The following is a 26271-nucleotide window of genomic DNA, read 5'->3' as shown; positions in this document are numbered from 1 at the left end:
CATCCAGGCTCAGCCGGACCCTCTATGACACCTCAAGAGGTCCTCTTTCTCCCACCAGCATGGCCCCTGCCACTTTAAGTTAGAAATCTCAGTGTAAGTGTTTGTTGTCACCATAAAACTGTGGGCCCCACTAGGTCAAAGGTAGTTTTTTAAACATCTCTGCATTCCCTGCATTTGATAGAGTGCCTGGGACATCATAGGTAGGGACTCAAGAGATGTCTGTGAATGGATATTGGGTACATGATGTGTTTGCAAAGATAGCCTCCTCCAGTGGGACAACTGTCTTCTCCAATAAATACAGCCTTGCTGCCAAACATGTATCACTACCTCTCCTACCCCATCACTTCTGTTGTAGGTGTCATTTATTTGTACCCATTCAAATCAGAAATGATGCGAAAGGAGAATTGTCTGTATTATGTCACTTAATCCTCACAATAGTGAAGTAGGCAGGTATTATTGTCACAAGTTTAAATTAATTGCTTAATGACTTATAACCCAGGTCTGTCTGAAGCTAATGCCTATCCACATTGTATCATGGGTCAGTCTCCCCTCCTGAACTGTAAGCTTCCCAAAGGTGGGGATTGCGTCCAATTCCCCAAAATCAAGCACAGAATCTCACATCTGTTCAATAAATGCTTGCCTGTTCCATAAATGAATGAATGAATGAACAGATTATTAAACTTTCATTTATTGAAGTGGTACAGAGAGCTGCATCCACAAAACCTGCCCACACCTCCATCCGCCTCCCAAAGTGCATCTTTCTTTTCAGGAAACCAGTCAGCCACCAGCAGCTCCATGCAGTTCCATGGGGCCTAACTAACAATTCATCCTCATCGTTTGCCAGGATGCCAGACCTTCCCGGAGGTCCACCAAAAGGAGGAAGAGGACCATAGCAGATGAGTCTGCTGAAAACGTCATTGACTGGTGGTCCAAATACTATGCCTCCATGAAGAAAGCCCAGAAGGTAGAGACTCCCCTGGCGGTGACAATCAAGAGACTCGATAGAAAAGTTGTCTCTCCCACCACCTTCCCAATTCCACACTGTCCCCTCTTTTAAATCCACTATAGGTAGGCCCTGCTCAGGCGTGATTCTGTGAATTGCAGAAGGGTTCAAAGCCTGGAAGGACCAGGGACCCAGAATTGCTAACAGCCACCCTCTGGCTGGAGCTGACCCTAGGACACCAGCTCTGTTGTAAAATGCTGGCAGGATGTTCAGTCCAGCCTGGCATCCGGAGAATCTGTCTAGCAGTCAGACTCAGGGAGGTCCAGCGAGGAGAAACGGGGTCTCTGGACAGGTGGGCGTCAGCGATGGGGGCTTCAGGTACACTTGGAGATCCCCAGCTCAGAGGGCTCCAGGTGTCCAGCAGAATTCTAAGTTCATGTGGGAAAGTATCAAAGTAAAGTCAGAGGTCTAGGCTTTAGCAAATGGGAATGATCAGTGTGTGGCCAGAGCAGGGCCTCGTGCACATGGAACATGAAAGGGATCGAGTTATAAAGCTGGAGAACCAGCGGGGAGTGGGTCTGGAGAATCAACCAAAGCTCAGTGGCGGAATTTGGTAAGACATCTCATCCCCAAGTAAGAAAGGAGGGGAAAATTAGTCGGGTATCACCATATGCAATTGAATAGACAGTCTTCTGATTCTTGAGTTCGGAAAGAGCGTAGTTTGTTCATCTAGGGCTACCCATGAAGGTTGATATGTAGTTAAATAAACAAACCAAGTGTTAGTCCCTGCCTCCAACCTCCCTCCTTTTGTTGCAATGGACACACCATTTCTGGTGAGTGCTCAGCCCTTTCCCCTTTCTCTGACAACCTGCCCAGTTCCTGGGACCAACCCAACAACATAACATGCCAGCAGGTAAACTCAGCGGCAGACTGGGGTGATCAGATGGAAGATGCTTCAGGGAGGTGGGAAAATAGTGAGGACAGGGACTGTTTTCCAGTGGCTGAGAGACGATTGCACATGGAGGACAAGGGAGTCTACCGCTTGGTGGCACTGTTCTAGGAAGTGTGGGCACCTTTTCTCTAGGGCAGGGCATCTCACTGCCCTTAGGTCTCAGGTCTTTACAGTGAGGCTTCACTTGGGAGTTAACTTTGGGACCATTTGCATACTCTTTTTAAATGGCATCTCTGAGAATGCAGAGGGCTGAGACAATTGAATTAGAACACTTAGCAAGTCAGGATTAATAAATGAGGCCCGATAGTGTCAGTAATCTGGTCTCTGTCTTTTCTCAAAGGAAAAGGAGAGAAATCTCAAAGAGAAGAAAGACAAGACAGGTAAGTAGTTGTTCTGGGGAGCATTTAAACATAGAATAAGGCCATTTGGGAGAGAATTATTAAATGGAAGCAATGGGAGGTACGTTAGAGTTGTATACCCTAATTTCCCAGGTGAGGAAACATTCTCAGTCAGATGACAGTACTTTAAGAAGGTCATGCAGCTGATTTGAACTGGACCGGGACCAGCTCCCAGGTCTCCTAACTCTAGTTCAGTGCTGAAATCAACCCTTTGGCTCATGTCCCTACATTGACAATCTGAATGTAGAAACAGCAGAGTAAAAATAGAAGTGAGCTGGGATGACAGGCCAAAACCAACATGATAAACTTTAATAGAGGTGACCTGGATTTAGCTTCCCAAACTCAGTTTACAAGGATTGGGTGGATGTGGTTTGGCAGAAATCAAATGAAAGAGGCCTGGGATTAGAAATGACCTCAAACTCCATTCAAGCCAACAGAAGGTCTTGGCCTACAAACACCCCGAACACCAAGTGGCCAGTGCTCAGTTTCAGGTGACACCGATGGAAGCAGGAGAATTAGAGTCAAGCTCAGTTCCTCAGACCACTGCTCATTAGCATGTGTCATTCTAAGACCATCTCATGACATAAGCAGCACTGGCTTCATTTTGCAGGTGGTAAAACAGAGGTACAAAGAGGTGGTGTAACTTGCCCAAGTTCACACAGTTAGAATCTAGCAGAGCTAGAAGTCTGTCTCAGGCAGTTTATTTCTAGAGCCTGCTCCTAAAAAATTACTGAGTAATCTCTCTAACTACATTCGTGGCTTTGTGCAAGACCCTTAACATATTTGAGCCTCCGGTTATTAAACTAGATGAATCTCAAGTTCATAAACAGATCTGAGAGGGACTGTAACTCAGAGCTTTGAAGTCAGCCCATCCTGAGTCTGTTCTTTGTTAGTTGGATGACTGAGCAAATTATCTCTCCCCCTCCCCCTCCCCCGTGCCTTGTTTGTTGTTGTTTTTTAAAATATATTTTATTGATTTTTTTTACAGAGAGAAAGGGAGAGGGATAGAGAGTTAGAAGCATTGATGAGAGAGCCAATGCTCTATCCTCTGAGCCAAACCAGTTAGGGTCCCCCCCCCCCGCCCCCATGCCTTGTTTAAGGAGTTCTTACATGTACCAGGACAGGCCAGCACACTGGCCCCAGGAGATCTGCTGACATTGCGTTACTATGTGAGTGGCATCTCCTCCAGTTCTGTAATGCACAGACTATAGCAGTCCTACAGCAAAATGTTACTCTTTCTTTTTGAAAAGAAGTGTCATGACACATGCCAGAATAAGGGACTTTGTTTCTTCTCATCTCTGCAGCCGTGAGAAGTCTAACAATTTCCACTAAATACCCACAGATGCAAAACCCGATGAGGTCGTGGTGAATATAGAAGATGGCCCGAAGAAGAAGAAAGATAAAATGCTCAAGAAGAAGCCCAAAGAAGATGAAATCCCCAACCTGGCTGTCTTGAAGGTGTGTGGACACAGCCATCGCCGCCATGGAAGGGGTGGGAAGCTCAGAAGGGGGTCCTGTTGGTGCTTCAGTCAATCCTAGTAATGTCTTTGTCTGAACTAACTTACTTTGTCTTCATTATAATCATCGATGCAGAGAAATAAGGTTTAACAAGCATGTAAGCCAAGACAATGGAGCTTGCTAGTTTTCTGTTTCCTACATCCTCATGTTAGAAAGGGACATAACTTACATTGCTTAGCCTGGATCCAGCAAGGTCACTGACAGTGCGTGTGTTCCCCTTGGCTCACCTCTTGGAGCTTGTCATCATCATGCAGATGTGTACATACTCAAATTAGCAGGAGTTTTAACTCGAACTGAAGTCAGTTCCGTCAGACCAATTTTAACATTAGCCAAAGGCTATTAGATAGAGGCATATTGGTGGATATGAAAACTGGGAGTATGAAAATTATGTATCTCGATAACAAATTTAGATAAATAATTTTGATAGAAAATTTGAATAAGTGATTTAATTATATTACCAATCTTAAATTCAATTTTGCATTTCTAAAGTGTATATACGTATAATTTCCCACTTGGAAAACTCATGTCTGTATGCATTATAATAAAAACAAAACATTTCAGCTCTAGTTGGCTCAGTTGGCCTGCAAACTGAAGGGTCCCAGGTTCGATTCTGGTCAAGGGCACATGCCTGGGTTTCGGTCTTGATCCCCATTAGGGGGTGTGCAGGAGACAGCCAATCAATAATTCTCTCTCATCATTGATGTTTCTATCTCTCTGTCCCTCTCCCTTTCTCTCTGAAATCAATAAAAATATTTTTAAAAATATATGTATTTCCTCACTTTATAAATGCTAAGAATTAGGTGCTTAAGAAGCATATATTGACTGGAATGACCTCAAGATATGATAGTCTATATTGAAAAAGCCAAAGACATCAATTAGCTATTAAAAAGTTTGTCATGTTTATAATTTTAAATTATATTTTAAAAATTTTGGTTTAGCTATACATTTCTTGGAACTTCAAAGTTTATCAGAAGGTTTTATAAATTTTGGAGGGGTCATTAGATCCAAGAATGCTGATTTTGTCATATTCCTTATTTTGCTAAAGATAATTAACAGCAGCCTCTAGATTTTTCCAAGGGGTCCTATCAAGTCTGGCTTTGGAGAATATTGGCTTTTTTCATTAAATCAATCTTGGGCCTCTTTCCTTTGTCTGAGCAAACTCTCTTCCCTTCTCCCTAAAGATATATGATGGCGACCTCGAGAGTGAGTTCAACAATTTTGAAGACTGGGTGAAAACCTTTGAGCTCTTCAGAGGCAAGTCTACGGAAGATGACCATGGCCTTGATGGAGACCGAGTCATAGGAAAGTTTAAGGCAAGTTCCAGAGTTAACTCTTTTATTTGGTTCTTCTGTCCATAAATGTCAGATATGACTCATTCTATTGATGGGATTGTGATATGGGATGTGTATAAGGAAATTCCTACATCTTATACAAGATCTTTTCTAGAGCCTCACAAGACCCAACCCCAGTCTTTTGAGACACTTGCTTCATGGGCAGTGAAGGGGGTTGGAAGTCATACTAATGGAATATAAGAAGAGAGAGTTGTTACCCTAAAGAATCACTGAATTTTGCCTGGTCGGCATGGCTCGGTGGTGGAGCATCGACCTATGAACCAGGAGGTCAGGTTTGATTCCTGGTCAGGACACATGCCCATGTTGCTGGCCCAGTATGGGGTGTGCAGGAGGCAGTCAATCAATGATTTTCTCTCATCATTGATGTTTCTATCTCTCTTTCCCTCTTCCTTCCTCTTTGAAATCAATAAAAATATATTTTAAAAAATAATCACTGTATTTTACTTTGTTCTTCCCACCCCTGACCTACCAAATGTGTAAGTTACAAACCCTTCATCTGGCAGAGGTACGGTGTCAGCATCAGAGTAGTAGTTCACACTAGGAACCTACCGCATGCTGGGCCCTTTACATGCAGTGTCATGTGTTGGAAATACATGGGTATTGCAGTCTGCCAATGTGGATTTTGATCCTGGTTATAATGCTAACAGCCCTGTGGGGAAGTGTTCCTCTGCCAACACCAATTCAGATGTGCCGTGAAGAAGCCCAGATGCAGGCAGGCGACGTGAGCTTCTGAGGACACTCAGAGGGCAAGGGCAGTGCTCCTGTTTGACCCCAGCTGTGCTCACTTTCCCAGTGTTATGCCCTCTCTGGCTTTTGGTGGGACGTATGACCATCTCGTTTCAATGGGTGGTGTTTTGTGTTTCCAGGGCTCTTTCTGTATTTACAAAAGCCCCGAGGATTCCAGCACTGAGGACAACGGGCAGCTGAGAATCCAACAAGGGATTCCACCCAACCACCCCGTCAAAGTCATGATCCGGGTGTACATTGTGGCGGTGAGCATCCTGTTTACTCTGAGGGGCTCAGTCTGCTCGGGCTGCCATTCAAAACACTACCACCTGGGTCACTTAAATAACAGGCATTTGTTTTCTCACAGTCTGGAGGCTGGGAGTCCACGGTCAAGGTGCCATCAGGATTGGTTTCTGGGGAAGCCTCTCTCCCTGGCTTGTAGATGGCCACCTTCTGGCTCTGCCCTCACATGGCCTTTCACCTGTGTGCACAGCGCGCGCACATGCGAGAGAGAGAGAGAGAGAGAGAGAGAGAGAGAGAGAGAGAGAGACAGAGAGAGATCTGGTGTCGCTCCCTCTTCTTATAAGGCCATTAGTCTTGATGGATTAGGGCTCCAAGTACAGTCACACTGGGGGTTAGGGCTTCCGCGTGTGAATTTTGAGAGGACACAGTTCTTCCACAACAGGGGTGTGAAGCTTGGTTGGTAACGTGGACATCTACCTGCTGGCTTTCCAGGCTTGATGTGTGTAGCTGTATTTGACATCTACCTGCTGGCTTTCCAGGCTTGATGTGTGTAGCTGTATTTGCTCTCTGGGTTTGCTGCTAACTGGGAAGAAAATCAAATAGGCTGGAAACAGGAAGCTCCCAGGCAAGACTGTTAGAAAAACAAACAGGGCTGAGAAATTCCATGTTGAATGTATTTCCGAGAAAAACATTCTCTGCCCTACTTTTTGAATATGCAAGCCCTACACTTTAATTGTGAAACGTCGGGGCCTGATTGCCAGGAAGCTCAGGGCCAAGTCTGATGCTCAATCCAAGCAGTTGTCTGCTGAACCTCTGTGGCTCATGTATCTGTTTTCATCTCCTGAACTTGGAGTTGATTTCCATAATCTTATTTGATTGCGGTAGTCTTATTTTATATTAACTCTCTGCTGACATTGCCTGCATCCTTTTTTAAAAACATAAAGGAAGCATAAAATAAAAATGAATTCTTCTTTGTGCTAAGGGAGAACTAAGTTTCCCCTTTCCATCGTGCCACTAACATGTTCATCGTCATCCCACGACCACCACGTGCCAGGCGTGTTCTAACCACTGGGATTTGGGGGTGAGAAGCACTTGTAAAGAATCACTGGCGATGCTGGGTAGTTTATTCTAAGCACCCACCCACAGGATAGTTTAGACCAGTGGTTGGCAAACTCATTAGTCAGCAGAGCCAAATATCAACAGTACAACGATTGAAATTTCTTTTGAGAGCCAAATTTTTAAAACTTAAACTATATAGGTAGGTACATTGTTATTAACTTAATTAGGGTACTCCTAAGGCTTAGGAAGAGCCACACTCAAGGGGTCAAAGAGCCGCATGTGGCTTACTAGCCGCAGTTTGCCGACCACTGGTTAGACCAGCCGTGGGCAAACTACGGCCCGCGGGCCAGATCCGGCCCATTTGAAATGAATAAAACTAAAAAAAAAAAAAGACCGTACCCTTTTATGTAATGATGTTTACTTTGAATTTATATTAGTTCACACAAACACTCCATCCATGCTTTTGTTCCGGCCCTCCGGTCCAGTTTAAGAACCCATTGTGGCCCTCGAGTCAAAAAGTTTGCCCACCCCTGGGTTAGACTAACCTTTTCTAAATCTTGTTCAGGAGGTCACTCATGTCTTGGGAGAGATAATTTCTTGGAAAATCACCCCACCTCTGCAATTCCACCCCCAGAAATAACTTACTTTAACCTGCAGATACAAATAAATCTAGATCTATTTCCACTCGTCTATAGCTCCTGTATGTACAAATAAATTTGAGAAGTGGTGCATATAATATTTTTTTCCTTCACCAGCCCCTGAGGTCCACAAAGCTCATTAGCACAGTCAAGGCTCTGAGAATTCCAGAAGCAAAGAAATCTATTTAACTGTCGAGTCTTTAACAGCATCATCTAAACTTACTGCCCCACACTTTTTTTTCTCTCTACAGAAAACCCTGCAGAACTACGGTTCTCTGGGACAAATTTGGGGCAACCCGGAAATAGAGGGTTCGAGCAGTACAAGGAAGGAGAAAGATTTTGGACCACAGAGATGGGAGAAGGACCATTATGTATTGATTCATTAGCAAACATCTACAGCCCACTTTTATATGTCCAGTACCCTTAGACTAAGGCCAGGAATGCATATCAGCTTCCTGCTCAGGAAACAGTGGAGGAGGGAGGGCTTGGGCTGGAACTTGAGGACAAGCAGGACTTGGCCAAGTGAAGAGCAGGGGTGGTGGCCCTGGGTTGCAGGATGTAGGATAAATTCACTGTAATTATGGACAGTATATGCTTTTCATTGACATTTCTAGTAATAGTGATTGTGTGGTTTACTCTCTCACACTAAGATTTTACCCATTAACTACATAAGTTAATTAGAAATCCTTTCATTTGCCCGACCAGCGTGGCTCAGTGGTTGAGCGTCAACCTATGAGCCAGGAGGTCACAGTTCTATTTCTGATCAGGGCACATGCCCACAGGACCCCCAGTGGGGGGCGTGCAGGAGGCAGCCGATCAATGGTTCTCTCTCATCATTGATGTTTCTATCCCTCCCTTTTTCTCCCTCTCTGATGTCAATAAAAATATATTTTTAAAAAATATTTTCATTTAATAAAACACCAACAAAGTAAAAATAATACTACTTAAAAAGTTGCATAAAGAAAGAAAGAAAAATCCCCCCCTCTGCAATTCCACCCCCAGAAATAACTTACTTCCACCTGCAGATACAAATAAATCTGTATCTATTTCCACTTGTCTACAGCTCCTCCCTGGTAGTTATTTAACAGAATCCTGCTTGATACATTACATATTGATCTCCTATTTTCTTTTCTTAGCTAGTAATACAACTTGGACATTTTCCCAGATCAGTATATACAGGCCTTCTCATTCTTCTTAGTAGCTACCTAGCATTTTTCTGAATTAATGTTAGCATCCATTTATTCATCCGTACAACAAATACTAAGAAGACCGTATTCGAGATCCTGGAAATAATATAATGAGCGAGACAGCCAGTAGCCTTGCTCTCTTGGCGATTACATACTAGCTGGAGATGTTGGGGCATTAAGAATGTATTAAATAGAAACAAAGGGTCAGGTAAATAAAATGAAAGTCAGAGATAACTGCAGCGTGGATGATTAAAATTGGGTGATGTGGCCAAAACCGGTTTGGCTCGGTGGATAGAGCGTCGGCCTGCGGACTGAAAGGTCCTGGGTTTGATTCCGGTCAAGGGCATGTACCTTGGTTGTGGGCACATCCCCAGTAGGAGATGTGCAGGAGGCAGCTGATCGATGTTTCTCTCTCATTGATGTTTCTAACTCTCTATCTCTCTCCCTTCCTCTCTGCAAAAAATCAATAAAATATATTTTAAAAAATTGGGTGATGTGATGAAGGGACCATTTTGGATTAAGTTTCCCCTTAAGTCATTGACATGTAGATTGTCTACAAATGTGGCTATTACGCATGCTCTCATGAACTCCTTGAAAATATAGCTCTGTGTACTCATGCCATCCCATCTGTAGGATAGAGTCCTGACTACGGACTGTTTCTCACTCAGCTCTCATCTCTACAGAGTTTCTCCCTCTTTTCTGCATCATTCCTCACTGACCCCCTACCCCCACTTTCTCTTAGAAAATGTTTACTGCCCTAGCTGGGTGGCTTAGTTGGTTGGAGCGTCATCCTGTATACCAAAAGGTTTTGGGTTCGATTCCTAGTCAGGGCACATACCTAGATTACTGGTTCGATCTCTAGCCAGGGCACATATGGGAGGCAACCGATTGATGGATGTTTCTTTTCTCACATTGATGTGTGTTTTCTTTCTCTCTCTCTCTGAAAACCAGTAAAAACATATCCTTAGGTGAGGATTTAAAAAAAAAGTGTTGCTTGTGATGGTTTATTGCCCAGCTTCTCTGGAGCCAGACTCACTCTGAGAAACAGATCATTAATCAGCCAGTGCTAAATGCAAGACTGATGGGGTCATGGACTCAGAGCCCAATCCTTCTGGGCTCTGATTTGACAGATCTCAGACTGCCCAACCAGAACCAGAACTCAAATGCATGCCTCTGCCTCCTGGCCCAGCAAATTCCTCATGCCTCTGTGCCAAGCGCTGCTTTCCCCGGGCAGACAACTCCAGAGAATGCTGAACTTCGGCAAAGCTGATAGCTCTTAACAGCAACTTGGGGAGGCTAATGCAGTGGTTCTTAGCCTTGGCGGCACACTAGAGTCCTCTGGGAGCTTCTAAAAAGCCCAAAGCCCAAGGCCAAGTAAATCAGAACACCTGGGGATGGGAGTGGGGCGTCTGTGTATTTTAAACTGCCCTGGGATCCCAGTGAGCAGCCAGTGGTGGGAACCACTGGACCAAGGGGATGTCCTTTCTTGCCCCCAGGCATTTAATCTTAGCCCAGCTGATCCAGACGGCAAATCGGATCCCTACATTGTGGTCAAGCTTGGCAAAACAGAAATCAAGGACCGAGACAAATACATCCCCAAGCAGCTGAACCCAGTGTTTGGAAGGTCAGTGGCCATCTGGGTGGAGTCGCTGGGGGAGTGTTGGGGGGGCTGCTGTGTACAGGGGTGTGTCTGAGTACGTGGTGGCAGGAGGTTAGATGTTAACTTCTGCTTTGTGGAGAAAGGCCAACTTCTTTGGTCCCTTCAGGTATAAGGTGGTACATGGTGATTCTCACGCCGACAGTTCTCCAATAATGATTTTCCTAGATCTTCATCTCTCCTAGATTCAGCCTCCTGCTTTTGGACAGGGATGTATCCTTTTTGCAAACATGGCAACCAAGGCCCAGAGGTTTAGAAACTCATTCAAGTTCACACAGCTCGAGTGGAGAAGAGGCCACACCTTTGGTCTTGTCTCCTGCCAAAGGGATTTTCCCATCGTATCATTTTGCAGCTCATTTGAGGTGACCCCCAAAGTAAAAAGGTTGAACTGTGTCCCCCTCCGTGCTTTGTTTTCCTGCAAAGTGTGTTGCATGTGTGCATGTTGGGTGAACCAGGCTTTCCCCCGTTCACAGAAACCCCACCACCCCCATTTGTCTGCTAACGGGTGTGCCGCACATTCGTGTTCCCTGCTGGAGCTGGTGCACCTGATTGCTGTTAACTTTGGCGTCAAGCAGATGCGGGTTTCATTCTGCCACATACAGGCTGTGTAACTTTATGCAGGTGGCTTAACCTCTCTGATCCTGGTTTTCCTCATCTGTAAAGCAACAACAGTGACTTGACTCTCAGGCATCTTTAGGACAGTGGTTCTCAACCTTCTGGCCCTTTAAATACAGTTCCTCATGTTGTGACCCAACCATAAAATTATTTTCGTTGCTACTTCATAACTGTAATGTTGCTACTGTTATGAATCATAATGTAAATATCTGATATGCAGGATGGTCTTAGGCGACCCCTGTGAAAGGGTCATTCGACCGCCAAAGGGGTGGCGACCCACAGGTTGAGAACCGCTGCTTTAGGAGATTAAATGTATAGACTCTCACTGTAGTCTATGCTAGCCCGTAAGAGGTGCTCAAAACACATACCCTTCCTCTCTCTCTCTCTTAATAATCATTTTAGCAACAGATATATGTTAAGTGTATTTAATTCCCTGGTTTCCTGAGTAACAGGAGTGTGGAGTGAAATCTCCATCAGCCTTATTTAAATTCACTTCCACATTTGCGATCTCTTCGGACCCTCTGACATTTGATGAGCGCCAAACCCTTACACTTTCCTGCTCCCGAGGAAATGAAATAAATGATTGTGCCTGCTCAGGTTTATGAGATGATTACAACGATGCCAGGGAAACGCACCCTCGCTTCCCTGATCCAGAGGTGACCTTTACCATTATCTGCTGTTTATGTAACCGGCACTTCATTTTGCCAAGTGCTTTGCAGTTACTTTTTATTTGCCACTCTCACCACAGCGCCCTGAATTAGACTGGCTGTATTACGCCCGCTGACGGCTGTGGTAAACAGGAGAAGGGGGTGATGCAATATTCTCTCCCGCCCGGGCATTGCAGACTCTTACAGAAGCCTCCACGTGTGGATGCTTTGTTGGAATGGTATTTAATGGTGACTCAGCGACAAAAGTTGCTGGCTCATTCCTGCAGTGTTCCAGCAGGGAGAGCGGCGGGCTCCTGGGCCTGACCTGGGTGGGGTCAGGGACTCCCTCTTTGGGACCTCACCACTGAATGAGGATGCCACAGGCTCCACCCGTGATCCCTGGCACCTCACCTGCTTTTCCTTACGACCTCTGACATGAATTGACATGTTTGGGTGTTGATTGGTTGTCTCTTATCTCCCCACTGGAATGTAAGCTCCACGGAGCAGGGACTCGGTCCAGCCTGTTCAACGCCACGTCCCAGCACCCAGGACAGGGCATGGCACAGAGCACATGCCCAGTGAGTACTAGAAGGAATAAGTGAGTGAATGAATGGTGAACAAATGAATGAACAGATGGGTGGACAAACCTCCAGTCAGTTTCCGGTGGGATTTAATAGGGCCTGTCACTGTGCATCAGCCTGAGTGGCACCTGTCTGCAGACTTCGGTGGTTCCTTGTTTTCTTAGTCACCACAGTGCCTGGCACATAATGAATGTGTAATAACTGTCCAGTGAACAAAGGAATTAGCAAGAGAATAAATAACTGAACAAAGAAACAGTGGAACATCGTTGCTCTGAAGCTCAGAGGTACTGAATGTTTCAAAGGCTCAGTTTTTACCCAGTTCACGGTGCATTTCTCAAACCACCATTGGACCTAGAGATGGTGAGACGGCCCCAGTGAAGAGCCAGGAGAGGTTAATCTGTGAGCACACGGCTCAGGAGATGGAACAGAGGCATGGAGTCGGCAAGGTTGCCAGGGGCAGTTAGCACTTAAGTCCTTTCCCGGTGGCAGCTAAGCTCAGACATGGGCAGCTGGATGCTTCCTTGCGAGATGCCTCCAGAATCAATTACTGTTTGGATTCCAGGGAGGCAGTACTATGTCTTTAGGTGGAAGATGCTAATTTCTTCCCCACACAGCCTGCTCCCGCTGCCTTAGTCAGTCACAGTCCCGGAAGCTTGGAGCTGGCTGCCTTTTTCTCTGGGGGATGGGGCCGGGGGGCGAGGTTAATTGGCTCAGGCTGTGCTGTGATTGCAGTTCCTGCCACACCAGAGAGTGAGTCAGGGCCACGTGAATCTGAGCACGAGTTGGACAGCAGCCCAGACAGGCCCGCAGGCACGTGGGAAATAATGGGTCCTCAATCTCCCTTCCTCCCGCCTCCTCCCTGTCCCTTGCTCCCCGGCCACCTCACCTTGCCCCGAGAACAGTAGAGAAACATTAGTGTGTCCTGATTTGGTTTTCAGGAAGACATTTCCCTAAAATGCAGGGTTTAATTCTTAGCTTCTCTAATGCTCAGTCGCATGGATAATGCATTGTCCCAGGAATTCCAACAGCAGGATGGACTCTAACACCTTGCACTGACGTGGCATCCAGGAAAGAGCCAGAACTAGGAGTCAGAAAACTGGCACTTCTATGAGTTGGGCCTGACTTATGCCCCTGGCCAAGTCACTCGTGTTCTCTGGATTGTAACGTCCTCATCTATAAAGTGAAGGGATTGGATATGGTGACCTCTGAGGTCCCTGGCAGCTCAGGGAAACGCTGCTGCCTACTCTGTGCAGGGGCATGCAGGCTGCAACAGTGCGGAGATGAGGACGGCGGGTCTCTGTTCTCAGGGCTCAGACTCTGTAGAGACGGCATTCCAGTCCTGTCATCCTAGTCTTTAGGGCAGTGGTTCTCAACCTTGGCTGCGCATTAGAATCACCTGGGAATCTTTTTAAAATCCTGATTTCTGGGCCTCATCCTCCAGAAATTCTGTTTCTTTGTTATGGGGTGGGGCCACAACATTAGTAACAAAGAAACAGAATTTCCGGAGGATAAGGCCCAGAAATCAGGATTTTAAAAAGATTCCCAGGTAATTCTAATGTGCAGCCAAGGTTGAGAACCACTGCTTTAGGGTTTGTCCATCTTGTATAGGGCTCTCATTTCAAATAAGCTCAGCTGTACTCCCCGATGAAGCAAAAGTGGGCGGGAACGGGAATGGCAATCTATTGGGCGCCAGTTCAACGCCTAGAAGTAAAATGTGCGCTTTGTAAAAACAGCATTTAACCACCTCGCTGTCTTATAACGAAGACGTTTATCTCCATTTACACATAAGGAGCCTAAGCAGGATGAAGAAACTTTCCCATGTTTTACAGTCAGGAAGGTACTGATTCAAAACCAAGGCTGGAAATCAGTTTGAGACCAAACCCAAGGATTTTCCTCTCCATCTAGCTGCCCCCCCTAGTTAAAGACGGAAACGGATGGCCCATGAATGCGGGGATTAATGGTTACTGAAAAGTGACAACAAAACTGGAAATTGTTGTGTCTTAGTGAAAAATTAAACCACATAAATACCTCCTGAGTGTTTAGTGCGTTCATGCGGACTGCAGGCTCGCTAAATGCGAAGCTGGGAAATGTCCCCTGTCGCCAAATGTTGACTCCCAAAGCCTCTGCTTGGACCGCAGGTCATTTGAGATCCAGGCCACGTTCCCAAAGGAGTCCCTGCTCTCCGTCCTGATCTACGACCACGACATGATTGGGACAGATGACCTCATTGGCGAGACCAGGATCGACCTGGAGAACCGCTTTTACAGCAAACACCGCGCCATCTGCGGCCTGCAGAGCCAGTACGAGATGTAAGTGCTTTCCCCGCAGACACTGCTGGCCTCCCGAGGTCCCGAGGCTGTGGGCTTAGATCGCCTGTTCTGGGAAGGCCAGCCAAGGCTCAGCTTCAGCGTCTCAAATGGGCTCCCGTCAGCGGGGCGGGATTGAGGAAAATGCTGGATGCCCTGGAGGGGGTGGGGTTGGGGAGGCAGCGCTGATGTAGGGCCCAGGGAAGGTCCTTCAGGAGCCAGGAGCTGAGTTGCATGTGTTCACTCCGTCAGCTGGGCCTGGTGGGCAGAGTTCCATGAAGGGGAGTGATGCCAGAAGAATGATTATTATAACACAAATGCCAGTACCCCAGTTAATGATAACTAACACCTATGACATACCAAGCACTTTCCATAGAGTATTTCAGTCAGTTCTCTCAAAACCCAGTGAGCCGTTATCCCCAACTTAAAAATGGAGCAAGTGTGGGCCCAGCTCTCACTCTTTACAAAGATTTTGAATTCTGCTTAATTTGAAAGTATAGACTACCAGCTTTATTTTAAAAAAAATGTAGCTGATATCTTAAAGAAAAAATTAGAATCTTACAATTACAAATTTCAGCTAGGAAAATATAAAGACGTTCATTAGATTTTTATGGTATACTTTTACAAATATTTTTATGAATATAAAATAATATGTTCATTGTAGAAAATTTAGGAAATACAGAAAGTACAAAATAATGCTCAAATTATTCCATCCAGAGATAACTTATGTAAAGAAATTTTATGTATTTCCTTTTAGTGTTTTTTTCTATGCTATTTCCCCCCAAAGTTAGATTTATACTCTCTGTACAGTTTTGTAAATCACTTGTCTCACTAAGCCTTATAAGCATTCTATAATATCATTAACATCCTTCAACATAATTATTTTACTAACTCTGTGGTGTTCCATCATACGAATTTATTATAACATGATATGACCAGTTTGCCTTTGTGAACTTTAGGACATTTACATTTTTCTTCTTTATTCCACTAGAAATATTGCTGCTATAAGCATACAAAAGCCATTGCACACCCCTCTGACAATTCGCTCAGTATTCATCTGCAGATATGGATTATTCCATTGAAATTATAGACGTCCAAATGGCTCTGTAGGAGGGCTGTCCCCATTTAGATGCACATGAACAGAGTCTGTGTGCTTGTTCCCTTCACGGCATGATTTCAGGCACGTGTCTACGGCTGGCCTCCTCTCCTCTGAGCCCAGGAAGCCAGTTCAGTGTTGGCACCCCAGTGACTGTATAAGCCTCCGAGGTATTCTCATCACCCTCAAGTACAGGAGAGGGTACCATTCAGAACATGATTAGCTGAACTAACTCCAAAGTCGGGGCAGGAAGCCACAGGCCAGCATGGTGCATCCTTTGTTCAGAAGAATTTCCAGACAGTGGAACTACCTATGAGCAAAATAGTTTAGTCAGCAAGCTTATAACCTTTGTTCACTGAAAAAGTTTTAGAATAAGACAAGAGCACCTGTGTCTGGGGAGGCCTGTGTGTGGCTCTGGCCTTGGTTTGGATGGTCACTCCAGGGCCCTCATATCTCTGGCACGATGTAGGACAACGGCTTTGTAGCCATGTTTTGATTGATTTAAATGCTTAGACAAGTTAAGTTCTGATGAATCCTGGGTCCCAATGTGCAGAAAAATCCAAGCTCATCTTAGTCATGGCTCTTAGAGAGCAGTTCATTGCCAGTTAATAACTTTTAAACAAACAGCTCTTTTTAAGGAATGAAAGGGTTGGACAGATTTAGAAACTCAGCACCAGGAAAATCACTGATTAGAGAAACAACACACATAGACTTTCTGCCTATGTCACGAGTCCACAGTATGATTTGGGGGAGGGGGGAGCAGAGGGGAGGAAAGAAGCAGAGAAACTGAAAGAATGAGCTAGGCTTTTCTCTAAGAATGAATAGCAGCCAAATGGCTATTCTGTTAGAAGCAGAACAAAAACAGCCTGCAAAGAAATCCGTGGAGACAGCAGGTTGGTGATTGCCAAAAAGGGAGCGGGGAGGAACGAGGAGGAACTGCTTAATGGGCACAGGGTTCTTTTGGGGTGATGGAAATTTTTTTTGCACAACATTGTGAATGTTCTAAATGCCACTGAATTTGGTCAACCTTATAATGGTTAATTTTATGTTATATGAATCTCGCTTCAAATTTTTTAAGGTACATTTCTTTAAAAAAAATAAACAACTTACAAAAGATTTTTATGTCAAGCTATTCAGCAGTCCTGCTTTTCATACAAGCATCACATGCAGAGGTCTGGACCAGAAAAGAGAGAAAACAAAACAAAAACCGCTAGCCCAAGTGTATAGAATGGCAAGTCGAATCTGAAGGAAACCACGCGGATCTTAGGGGGCCCTTTGAATAGGGACATGGAGTGTATCCTTCCGGGGGAAGCCGGGCCTCCCTTCTCTGTCCTCCCTCCACTTTGCAGAGAAGGATACAACGCCTGGAGAGACACGTCCAAGCCCACGGAAATCCTCGCCAAGCTCTGCAAGGACAACAAGCTGGATGGGCCCTACTTCCATCCCGGGAAAATACAGATCGGAAGCCAGGTCTTTTCTGGAAAAACAGTCTTCACTGAAGAGGACTCGGGTAATTTCCCCCAACGCAGCCCCCTGACTTTTGCTGTTTTGAAAAGCCTGCTTCTGGTGGTGTTGGTGGCCGGGGACAGTGGTCATCTATTGTAAAAGTGATGCATGCTCGAGGGAGAAAATGTGGAAAAGTAAAGAGGATAATGCAGATCACTTATAATCCCCAAAGCAGAGATAAGCATGTTGCATGCTGGTCCATTTCCTTACAGTTTGTGTGCATGTGTGTGTGCGTGCTATATATCAGATTTTTATAGAATTATAAATGTCATGTAGTTTTGTATCCTGTCTTTTCTGTTTCAATTAGATCATGACAATTCTCCCTTGTGCTTTGAAATGATCACTGATAATATTCATTTTTGTGGTTTTGCCGTTTATTTACATTGTGTCCACTTTCTGCAGTGACACTTAATGCTACCATGCACTTCCTCATACCTACTTTTGCACATTTCTGATGTTTCTAGAGATCACATAAGTAGAATTGATGTGGCAGAAGGTAGTCAATGACCTTAAAAAGAATGTTATATACAGTAAATCCTTGGACACAACCAAAATTACCCCCATAAATGTTATACCAACAACTCTCTGATTTCAACACTAAAAGGGAGATTTTCCATAGGAATATCATGGCACCTACCAGGAAGGTCCCAGGGAGGTTTTCGTAAACTTAGGATGAGAAGAAAAGTCACCTTTACTTTAACGATACAGAACAATTCTTGTACTGTCACCCTTGTCTGTTTGGTGCATCTTCTAATGCGAAGAACCCAATTAAGGACATGTCACAGGATGTTTTGACACTGCTGTGTTGATCCCACAAACTGATGTCAAGATTTCTTTTTACCATGTTGTTTTGACCCCAGAAACTTCTTGAAGGTTCTTAAATGCAGAATTAATTAACATTTAAATAGTGTGTTTATGACATATTGATTAATTTATGTTGATGAATATTCTCTTTCACACTATGCTTTATTTAGTTTCTTTGGTCAGTATCCTGTATTTCATGATTAAACAATTTTTTGCCCTCCAAAAATCTAAAATTATGTTCAAGATCAGTTCTTGATGGATTAAACTTCATGACAAAGATTTAGTCCATTGATTGCTTGTTTGTCCCTATCAACTTTTACTAATTATAATTACTACTATTGGGAGATTTATTTTGTGCCCCCCCCCTTTTATGAAAAAAAAAAAAAAAGCTCAATTTCCTATGTCAACTGTAGCCATTCCAGTCTTTGTCAAGAAGTTTTGATCCTTTCAACAATTGTTGCCATATGATGTTTGCAAATAATGTTTCTGCCAGTAGTTGTTATCATGAGTTACCTTCTTTGGTAAATGATAGATCAAAGAACCTTTTCTCCGAGCTGGAGATGGTAGGAGGGAAATCCCAAGCAATGACGAGAAAACACAGAGAACACCCATGAACATAGATTGTGCCCATTTCCCCACCTTGTTTTGGGTCATGCTGAGCCCCAGGCCCTCTCACACTGTGGTGTTAGCCAACAGCTTTGTATCTCCAAGAAACATATCCTCTCCAGAACCTTGAAGCCAGTGATTTATAGACTCTGCAGAAATCTGATTCAAGGAGACCTATGTTCCAAGACCCCTGACTGTTCTCTGGGTCTTCTTATCAAACCATCTCATGTCTCATTCTCTAAACTTCCAATATCCTTCCCCTTCCTACCTCACTACCCCCACCTCTTTCCATTCTCTCTTTGTTCTTTTTCTCTTTTGCTGGCTTTTCTTGTGTCTCAATATATTTTTTTTAAAAAAACTTTAAGTGTGTTTAAAATGCATCTGACAGCCCATCACTGTCCCCATATAGGAACACACAGCTGACAAATCTCTTTGTTTTTCTTTCTTCCACGCAGATGAGACGGTGGAGTCTTACGAGCACTTGGCCCTCAAAGTTTTACACTCTTGGAATGATATCCCAGAGGTTGGGTGTAGGCTGGTTCCTGAGCACATAGAAACCCGTCCGCTGTACCACAAGGATAAGCCAGGGATGGAGCAGGTAGTGGCCAAGTCAGATCTGGCCCCGATACAAGTGTTCATCCCCAAGGAATGTGACTTTCCCCTGAAAGTTAATCTTGTGTGCCCTAGAATAATGGTTCTCAAAGAGGGACAATTGTGATACACACACTGCCCTGCCCTAGGACATTTAGCAATGTCTGGAAATATTTTTGGTTCCCTCAAGTGAGTGGAGATGCTACTGACATCTAGGGGGCAGAGGACAGGATCCTATTAAACATCCTACACTGCACAGGACAACTTCTCACAACAAAGAACCAATCATTCAGCCCAAAATGTCAGTAATGTCAAGGTTGAGAAACTCTGCCCTGGAGTCAGTGTTGGACTCGGAGCTTTTTCCTTTTTATGAATGAGCTGCCAAACTCTTTTGGAAGAATTCTGACATTTGAGAAACTTCAAAACCCATTGGATATGTCCAAGCTCTTGCCGAAAGTTCTATCAGTAGGCACACGGCCCACTAGTTTTCCCAGAGAAGCAATAGATGGTGGCTTACCTTGAAGAACTAGTAAGAAGAAACTGGATGGGAAAAAAATAACTAGAAATCCAGGTTAGGGCTTAGAAGGGAAGAGAAGATAAATGTTATTAAGAGCTTTCTATGTACTAGGTCTCTTACATAAATGATCTCACATAATTGAGATGATCATAGAATTGTTTATCCAAACGGTGGCCATTTTGAGAGTGGAAGAGGCCACTATTATATGAGCCCAACTGGTGCTCAGTGTTTGAGCATTGACCCATGAACTAGAAGATCAGGGTTCAGTTCCCAGTCAGGGCACATGCCTGGGTTGTAGGCTCGATCCTCAATGGGGAGCGTGCAGGAGGCAGCCAATCAATGATAATTTCTTAGCGTTGATGTTTCTATCTTTCTCTCTCTCTCCCTTCCTCTCTGAAATTAATAAAAAAAATATTTTTAATAATGTCAGTTTTATCTTTGTCAACAAATATTCTAAACATGTATAAAGTGACTAAGCTGTATTTAATATCCATTTCTTGTAAAGAGATCTATTAAAACTGTGAATGATCAATTGCTCATGTGGTACCCCCGCCCCCCAAAGCTAAAGGAGGTCTTTTCTTAATAAGGGCCGCCTGCAGATGTGGGTGGACATGTTTCCCAAAGACATGCCTCAGCCTGGACCTCCTGTTGACATTTCACCAAGGCAACCCAAAGGGTAAGTCAACTGCAGCCCCACCTTTGGGAGAGAGAACATTGTAGCAGACTGAATGATCATGACATTTGAGCTGGTGTCTCATGAGTTACATTGATCAGTTGGCACCTGATAATTATATTTCACTTTCTACCGGGCCAATAACAGCAGGGGGTTGTAGAGATTGGAGTGGTGGTCCCTGTTCTATGGTAGGGGCTATTACTGAGCTTCAACATTCTGAAAATTGTTGGTTAATGGAAGGAGGATCTTCTCAGAGAAATTCATGTCCTTGGTGATTCCAGCTGGGACGCTTGGTTTTGATAGAGCCAAGACCTTAAATGTTGATATTTTTGAACTTGGTAAAGTTGAGGAAACTTACAGACCCAAAGCAATAACAGAATCCCATAGACACCCACTAATTTTCATAGTTTTCAACCTAATGCTGCCTTCCCTTATTCCAGATATGAATTGAGAGTAACCATCTGGAACACTGAAGATGTCATTTTAGAGGATGAGAATATCTTCACAGGACAAAAATCAAGTGATATTTATGTTAAAGGGTAAGGTCATTAACAAACTCCATCCTTCTTATTCTTCCCCTCCTCACGTCTTTAATTAATCCCTAAGCAAATCTATGCCTCAAGGAAGCTAATCCATCCACATCCCACAAAGGGAGTTCATCTTACTCACCTTGTTAGATAAGGGCACTTGCTTTGTCAAGTATTTGTCTTATTTGGTCACTTTGTTAAAATTAGTATCTCATGAAAATATTTTTGTGAGGAAATCTTATATAAGCATCTCTTTAAGTTAAATATTGTATATACAGGCTTTTCTATTAACCCTTTGTGGTCCAATTTTATTTTTGGAATTCAAACAGTCTGGTCCAAATTAATTGACGGGATTGAATGTTGAAGTTATCTGTCTCACTAGACCTCAGCTCGACTTTGGACCTGCTCCTAGCGCCTGGTCTGTCGAGTCAGCCTCCACGTTGGACCGAAAAGGGTTAACATTTAAAATACATTTACATCTGAAGGAAGGAGAGAGATGTGATACTATTGATGGAAGAGTAAGTGATAAGATTGTAAGACTAATACAAATGGTAAAACTTAAAACTTCCTGTTCGCTAGTTATACTGATAAAAAAGATACTAACCTAGGACTCAGGAAAGTGAGGATTTTATGTCTCTCTTACACTTGGGCTATGACACAAGTGCCTTTGTAGGCTTCCTTTTAGCCTCTAGTCAGGGAGAGAGATAAGGGAGTAAAGAATCAAAAGCAAAAGTGACATAAACATGTATCCCCCTGAAAAAAAAACTCATCTCAGCCTCATCTGGGTATCTCTTTGTCTTCCCCAACCAGGAAGCCTTCTGTCTCATTGATGCTCCCATTTCTACTATGTCCTTAAATCTTGTCCCTTTTACCCCACCCCCCATGCCCATACCCCAGCCATGTGCCTTTGCTTACTTAGTGTGACTGGCGAATGCTACTAGGCTTTTATTATATAGGACTAGACCTATTCAGTATAAATTTAAAAGTACAGTAATACATATAGAAAACTTTTCTGTGAGATTAAACTTTAATTCATACAGACTTAATTTTAATTACACAAACATGTCTATATAAGTAAAAACAGGTAAACAAGTTGTCTTTTTTTTAACATATGCATTCGAAAAACCCATTTTATTAATATAACGGACTTTCAGCTTTAATAGACAACCCCTTGCCTGAATCAGTCTGTTATTTTGAGGTTTTTCTGTATAGATAATATGGGGTACAAAAGCACTTACCATATTATCTCATACTACAGGCCTGGTGCACGGATTCGTGCACCCGTGGGGTCCCTTGGCCTGGCCTGCGGGGATCTGGCTGAAACCAGCTCTCCAACATCCCCAAGGGGTCCCAGATTGTGAGAGGGTTCAGGCCAAGCTGAGGGACCCCACCGGTGCATGACTGGGGCCAGGGGAGGGACAGTGGGAGGGCTCCAGGGCGTGTCTGGCCTGTCTAGCCCAGTCCCGATCAGCCGGACCCCAGCAGCAAGCTAACCTACCAGTTTGAGTGTCTGCCCCTTGGTGGTCAGTGCACGTCATAGTGACTGGTCGAACAGTCGGACACTTAGCATCTTAGGCTTTTATTATCTATATATATAAAAGCCTAATATGCAAAGTGTCCCCTCAGGAGTTTGACTGACTGGGAGTTCAATCACTCACTATGACGTGCACTGACCACCAGGGGGTGGCACAGAATGAAGGAAGGCCCCGGCTGGTGGCCGGCAGCCACTAGGGACCCTACCTGTGCACGAATTTTGTGCACTGGGCCTCTAGTATAGGATAATTCTCAGAACAACTCTATGAACTAGGTGCTGTCACTGCTTCCATTTTCCAGATGCAAACCGAGGCACAGAGAGGTTAGAGGCTGTACAGTTAGTAAGTGCTAGAGCCAGGATTGGAGCCCAGTTGGGTGCAGGCAGCCCTGGTACCCTCCAGGCCACACTGATGCAGGTCTGCTGGGTTTTTGAGACCCACAACCAGAGAGAAGGTGGCCAGTCACAGCCCTGCAATCACAGGTCTAAATTAGGCCAGGTTTAGAGGCCTTGGTGTAGTAGGCAATCTTGTTGTAACACCAGGTGCAGAGGTGGCACCCCTAACAAAGAAGGCTCCCAGGATAAAAGGAAACTGGTTCTACTTTCACATCTCCTGCATTTTCCTTCTTCATTGCATGGGACTTCCGGTCTGCCCATGAACAACTGAATGCTTCCCCAACATGGCTTAGAATGAGGGTCTGTATCTGTTTCAGGCCCTTTAACCTCTTTTAGAATCAATGAAACTTCCATCTAAATCTAATGATATCATAATCTTAAAACTATGATCTCTGACCACATTGAAACTAGTGAAATCACTCTCAATTGTACTGGTGCCTGAAGAATGTGTGTTTAATTCTTGTTCTGCCTTTATTCAGGTGGATAAAGGGTTTGGAAGATGACAAGCAGGAGACAGACGTGCATTACAACTCCCTGACCGGCGAGGGGAACTTCAACTGGCGCTTCCTGTTTCCGTTTCAGTATCTCCCAGCTGAGAAGCAAATGGTCATCACCAAGAGGGAGAACATCTTTTCCTTGGAGAAGATGGAGTGTAAGACGCCAGCTGTGCTGGTGCTCCAGGTCTGGGATTTTGAAAGGCTGTCCTCGGATGACTTTCTGGGTGAGCCAGTGGCTTCATCAGCTCGTGTACATGTTAAGGGTTGTGTCCCGGGCTTGGGGGAGCTTGCTGTGATTTCACTGCAAGGGTCATAATTTCAATGCTACTTATGATAGTAAAAAACTGGAAGCACTCCAAATAGCCCTTCATAGGGGATTGGCTGAATAAGTTATGGAGCTTTCATATGGTAGAAGATGCATATTCAAACAGATTTCAGTTTATCTTTGCTCTACCATGAAGGAGCTGTTAAATTTTGAGCTAACTTGTGGTTCATGCTGTGTCTCAGTTTGGCTCAGTTGTAAAAACGGGGTAGTAATATAGCATATCTCAGAGGGTGTTAGGGGCTGTATATGTGTTACTATAATTTAAAAACTAAGCATAGTGCCTCATACATAGTAAGCACTCAATAAGTGATAACCCTGCAGCCATTAAACATAATGAAGTATTTAATGAGTTGAATAGATGTGCAAGATGCATTGAGTGAAAAAAGAATGTAGGAAAAGTTCCCTTTCTGTAAAATATATGTTTATATAAAACATGTTTATATGTATATGAAAAAGTGATAGAGACAGTCAAGGAGAAAGATGACATAATGATAAGGACTAATCCATAGAGAATGAGGGAAATTTTTTCTTTTTGTTTTTTTGTTTTGCTTATGTGCATATTCTAAATATTCACAATTAACAAATATTAGTTTTGTACTAGGGAAAGGTTATTAGAGAGATATATAGTGCTGTCATGGCTCTAGTGCACATGATCTTAGTCTGCCTTATATTCATTCATTGAAAATATCTTGTTGAGAGTCCACTAAGGTCTTGGAGAGTAACTACAAAGACAGTAAGACTTAGTCCCTGACCTGGAGAGGTTTAGTGGACTCAAAGAGGGAGGTGTGGTGGGAGAAGGGGGTTCTCACAGGCTGATCTATGCCAAGGCAGGGGAAGGCCCAGAGATAGGCACCTGCTTCAGACTTCAGTCAGGGAGCAGAGATGCCCAGCAGCAATGATACCTGAAACTGAGGCCTGAAAGTTTCATATGGTAGCTCTGCCCTTGTCTCCTACCTGCTACCACATTATTAATGCTGTCAGGGCACCAAATATGTCTTGGCCATGTTTGTATCCCCAATACCTGCTAGTGATCCAATATGGTGCTGAATGAATGACTAGTGAGGGATGGATGGATGAGTAGGTGGATGATGGGTGATGGATGATGAATGAATGACAGGGTAGATGGAGGCATGATGGATGAATGAATGAATGGGTGAATGAATGGGTGAACAAGAGTGGTGACTGATTTTAAAAGCCCTTCCATAACTGCTTTGGGCATCTATTCACAGGCTCCCTGGAAATGAACCTCAATAGTTTCCCCCGGGCAGCCAAGTCTGCCAAAGCCTGTGATCTCAGCAAGTTTGAAAATGCGAGTGAGGAGAGCAAGATCTCCATATTCCAGCAAAAGCGCGTGCGGGGCTGGTGGCCTTTTGCTAAAAGCAAAGAACTCACAGTAAGTGACAACTGCAGGAGAAGGGCTGGGGCAGGGGGGGCAGGGAGCATTAAGCCTTTTAAATGAGCAATTTGGCAAACTTCAAGTGAAGTGCCTCGCAGTGGATGACACAGAGCCCTGCAGGGCAAAGGTTCTGCTGAGAAGCAAGAATTTTGAACACTTTGTAAACGCATTAGCCTTCCATATTTCGGCATTTTGATTTAATGACTCTCTCTGTCAGGCTGGTTTTCTGTCCTTTTGGCTTGAACTTATGCCCCTGGCATTAGTTCCCCCGCCACCCCAACATTTCTTGAAATTGTGCATCAAGTCCTGACTGATGTGATTTTACATAAATACCTCATCCTCTCGCCCTTAAACACGAGTCTCCATTTAAAAAGTGATCCGTCCTTTGGAAACATCCTCGAGAGAGTGGCCGCAGGGAGGGCCATTGACCCGTCCCTGCACTGCCCCTTGGTGCTCCTGTGTGGATCACGCATAGGCATTCAGACCTTTCACAGATACTGGGAAGAAAGTTTCTTCTGCCCTTTCCTACAGCCTCTGCCAGGGAGGAGGGAGGCTTAGTCTCGGAGAAGTGGAGAACGGGTCTGGGCTGCATGCGTGGCCTCTTTTCTCTGCTGCTGACCTCCTCTTGGCGGGGGGCATGTTCTCCCCTCTGCTCCTGTGCCCAGTGCCAGAAGCACATCCAGGTCAGATCAGGACCCTTCTGGTAGCAGGTCTGGATAGAGAGCTATTTCCCCCTCCCCTTCCCCCCTCCCCACTCCTTTCCCCCTTCCCTCTCCCCCTCCTCCTTTCCCTCCCCCTTCCTCTGCTCTAGGGGCCCAGTGGATATGAGGCAAGGATGCCCTTTGAGCCTAACTGTGTGAATGTCAGCTGCCCGGTTTTCTGGGAGTTTTCCTCTTCCCTCCATGCTCAGTGTAACCCCCCTGATTGGTGGAATTGGATGAAGGGAATGAGGCTCATTCTTCTCCATCCTCCTAAGTACTTATT

At 44.5% G+C, this 26271-nt stretch overlaps 1 protein-coding gene across 1 annotated transcript in view; it reads left to right on the top strand.

The window, feature by feature from the left end:
- The window catches only part of FER1L6 (fer-1 like family member 6), a 98447-nt gene that overhangs the window by 67731 nt on the left and 4445 nt on the right, over positions 1 to 26271 (top strand). Inside the window, exons 26-38 of the mRNA XM_023751897.1 lie at positions 845 to 964; positions 2236 to 2275; positions 3636 to 3751; positions 4993 to 5124; positions 6030 to 6155; positions 10513 to 10640; positions 14655 to 14825; positions 17268 to 17428; positions 19290 to 19432; positions 20530 to 20618; positions 21056 to 21154; positions 23549 to 23790; positions 25121 to 25284. Of these exons, the coding sequence (XP_023607665.1) occupies positions 845 to 964; positions 2236 to 2275; positions 3636 to 3751; positions 4993 to 5124; positions 6030 to 6155; positions 10513 to 10640; positions 14655 to 14825; positions 17268 to 17428; positions 19290 to 19432; positions 20530 to 20618; positions 21056 to 21154; positions 23549 to 23790; positions 25121 to 25284 (1731 nt within the window). The remainder of the gene's footprint in view (positions 1 to 844; positions 965 to 2235; positions 2276 to 3635; positions 3752 to 4992; positions 5125 to 6029; positions 6156 to 10512; positions 10641 to 14654; positions 14826 to 17267; positions 17429 to 19289; positions 19433 to 20529; positions 20619 to 21055; positions 21155 to 23548; positions 23791 to 25120; positions 25285 to 26271) is intronic.

This window comes from Myotis lucifugus, unplaced genomic scaffold, assembly GCF_000147115.1.
Source record: "Myotis lucifugus unplaced genomic scaffold, Myoluc2.0 scaffold_27, whole genome shotgun sequence".
Taxonomy (NCBI): domain Eukaryota; kingdom Metazoa; phylum Chordata; class Mammalia; order Chiroptera; family Vespertilionidae; genus Myotis; species Myotis lucifugus.
Note: the sequence above shows the minus strand (reverse complement) of the source record. Positions and strands in the feature narration are given on the sequence as shown.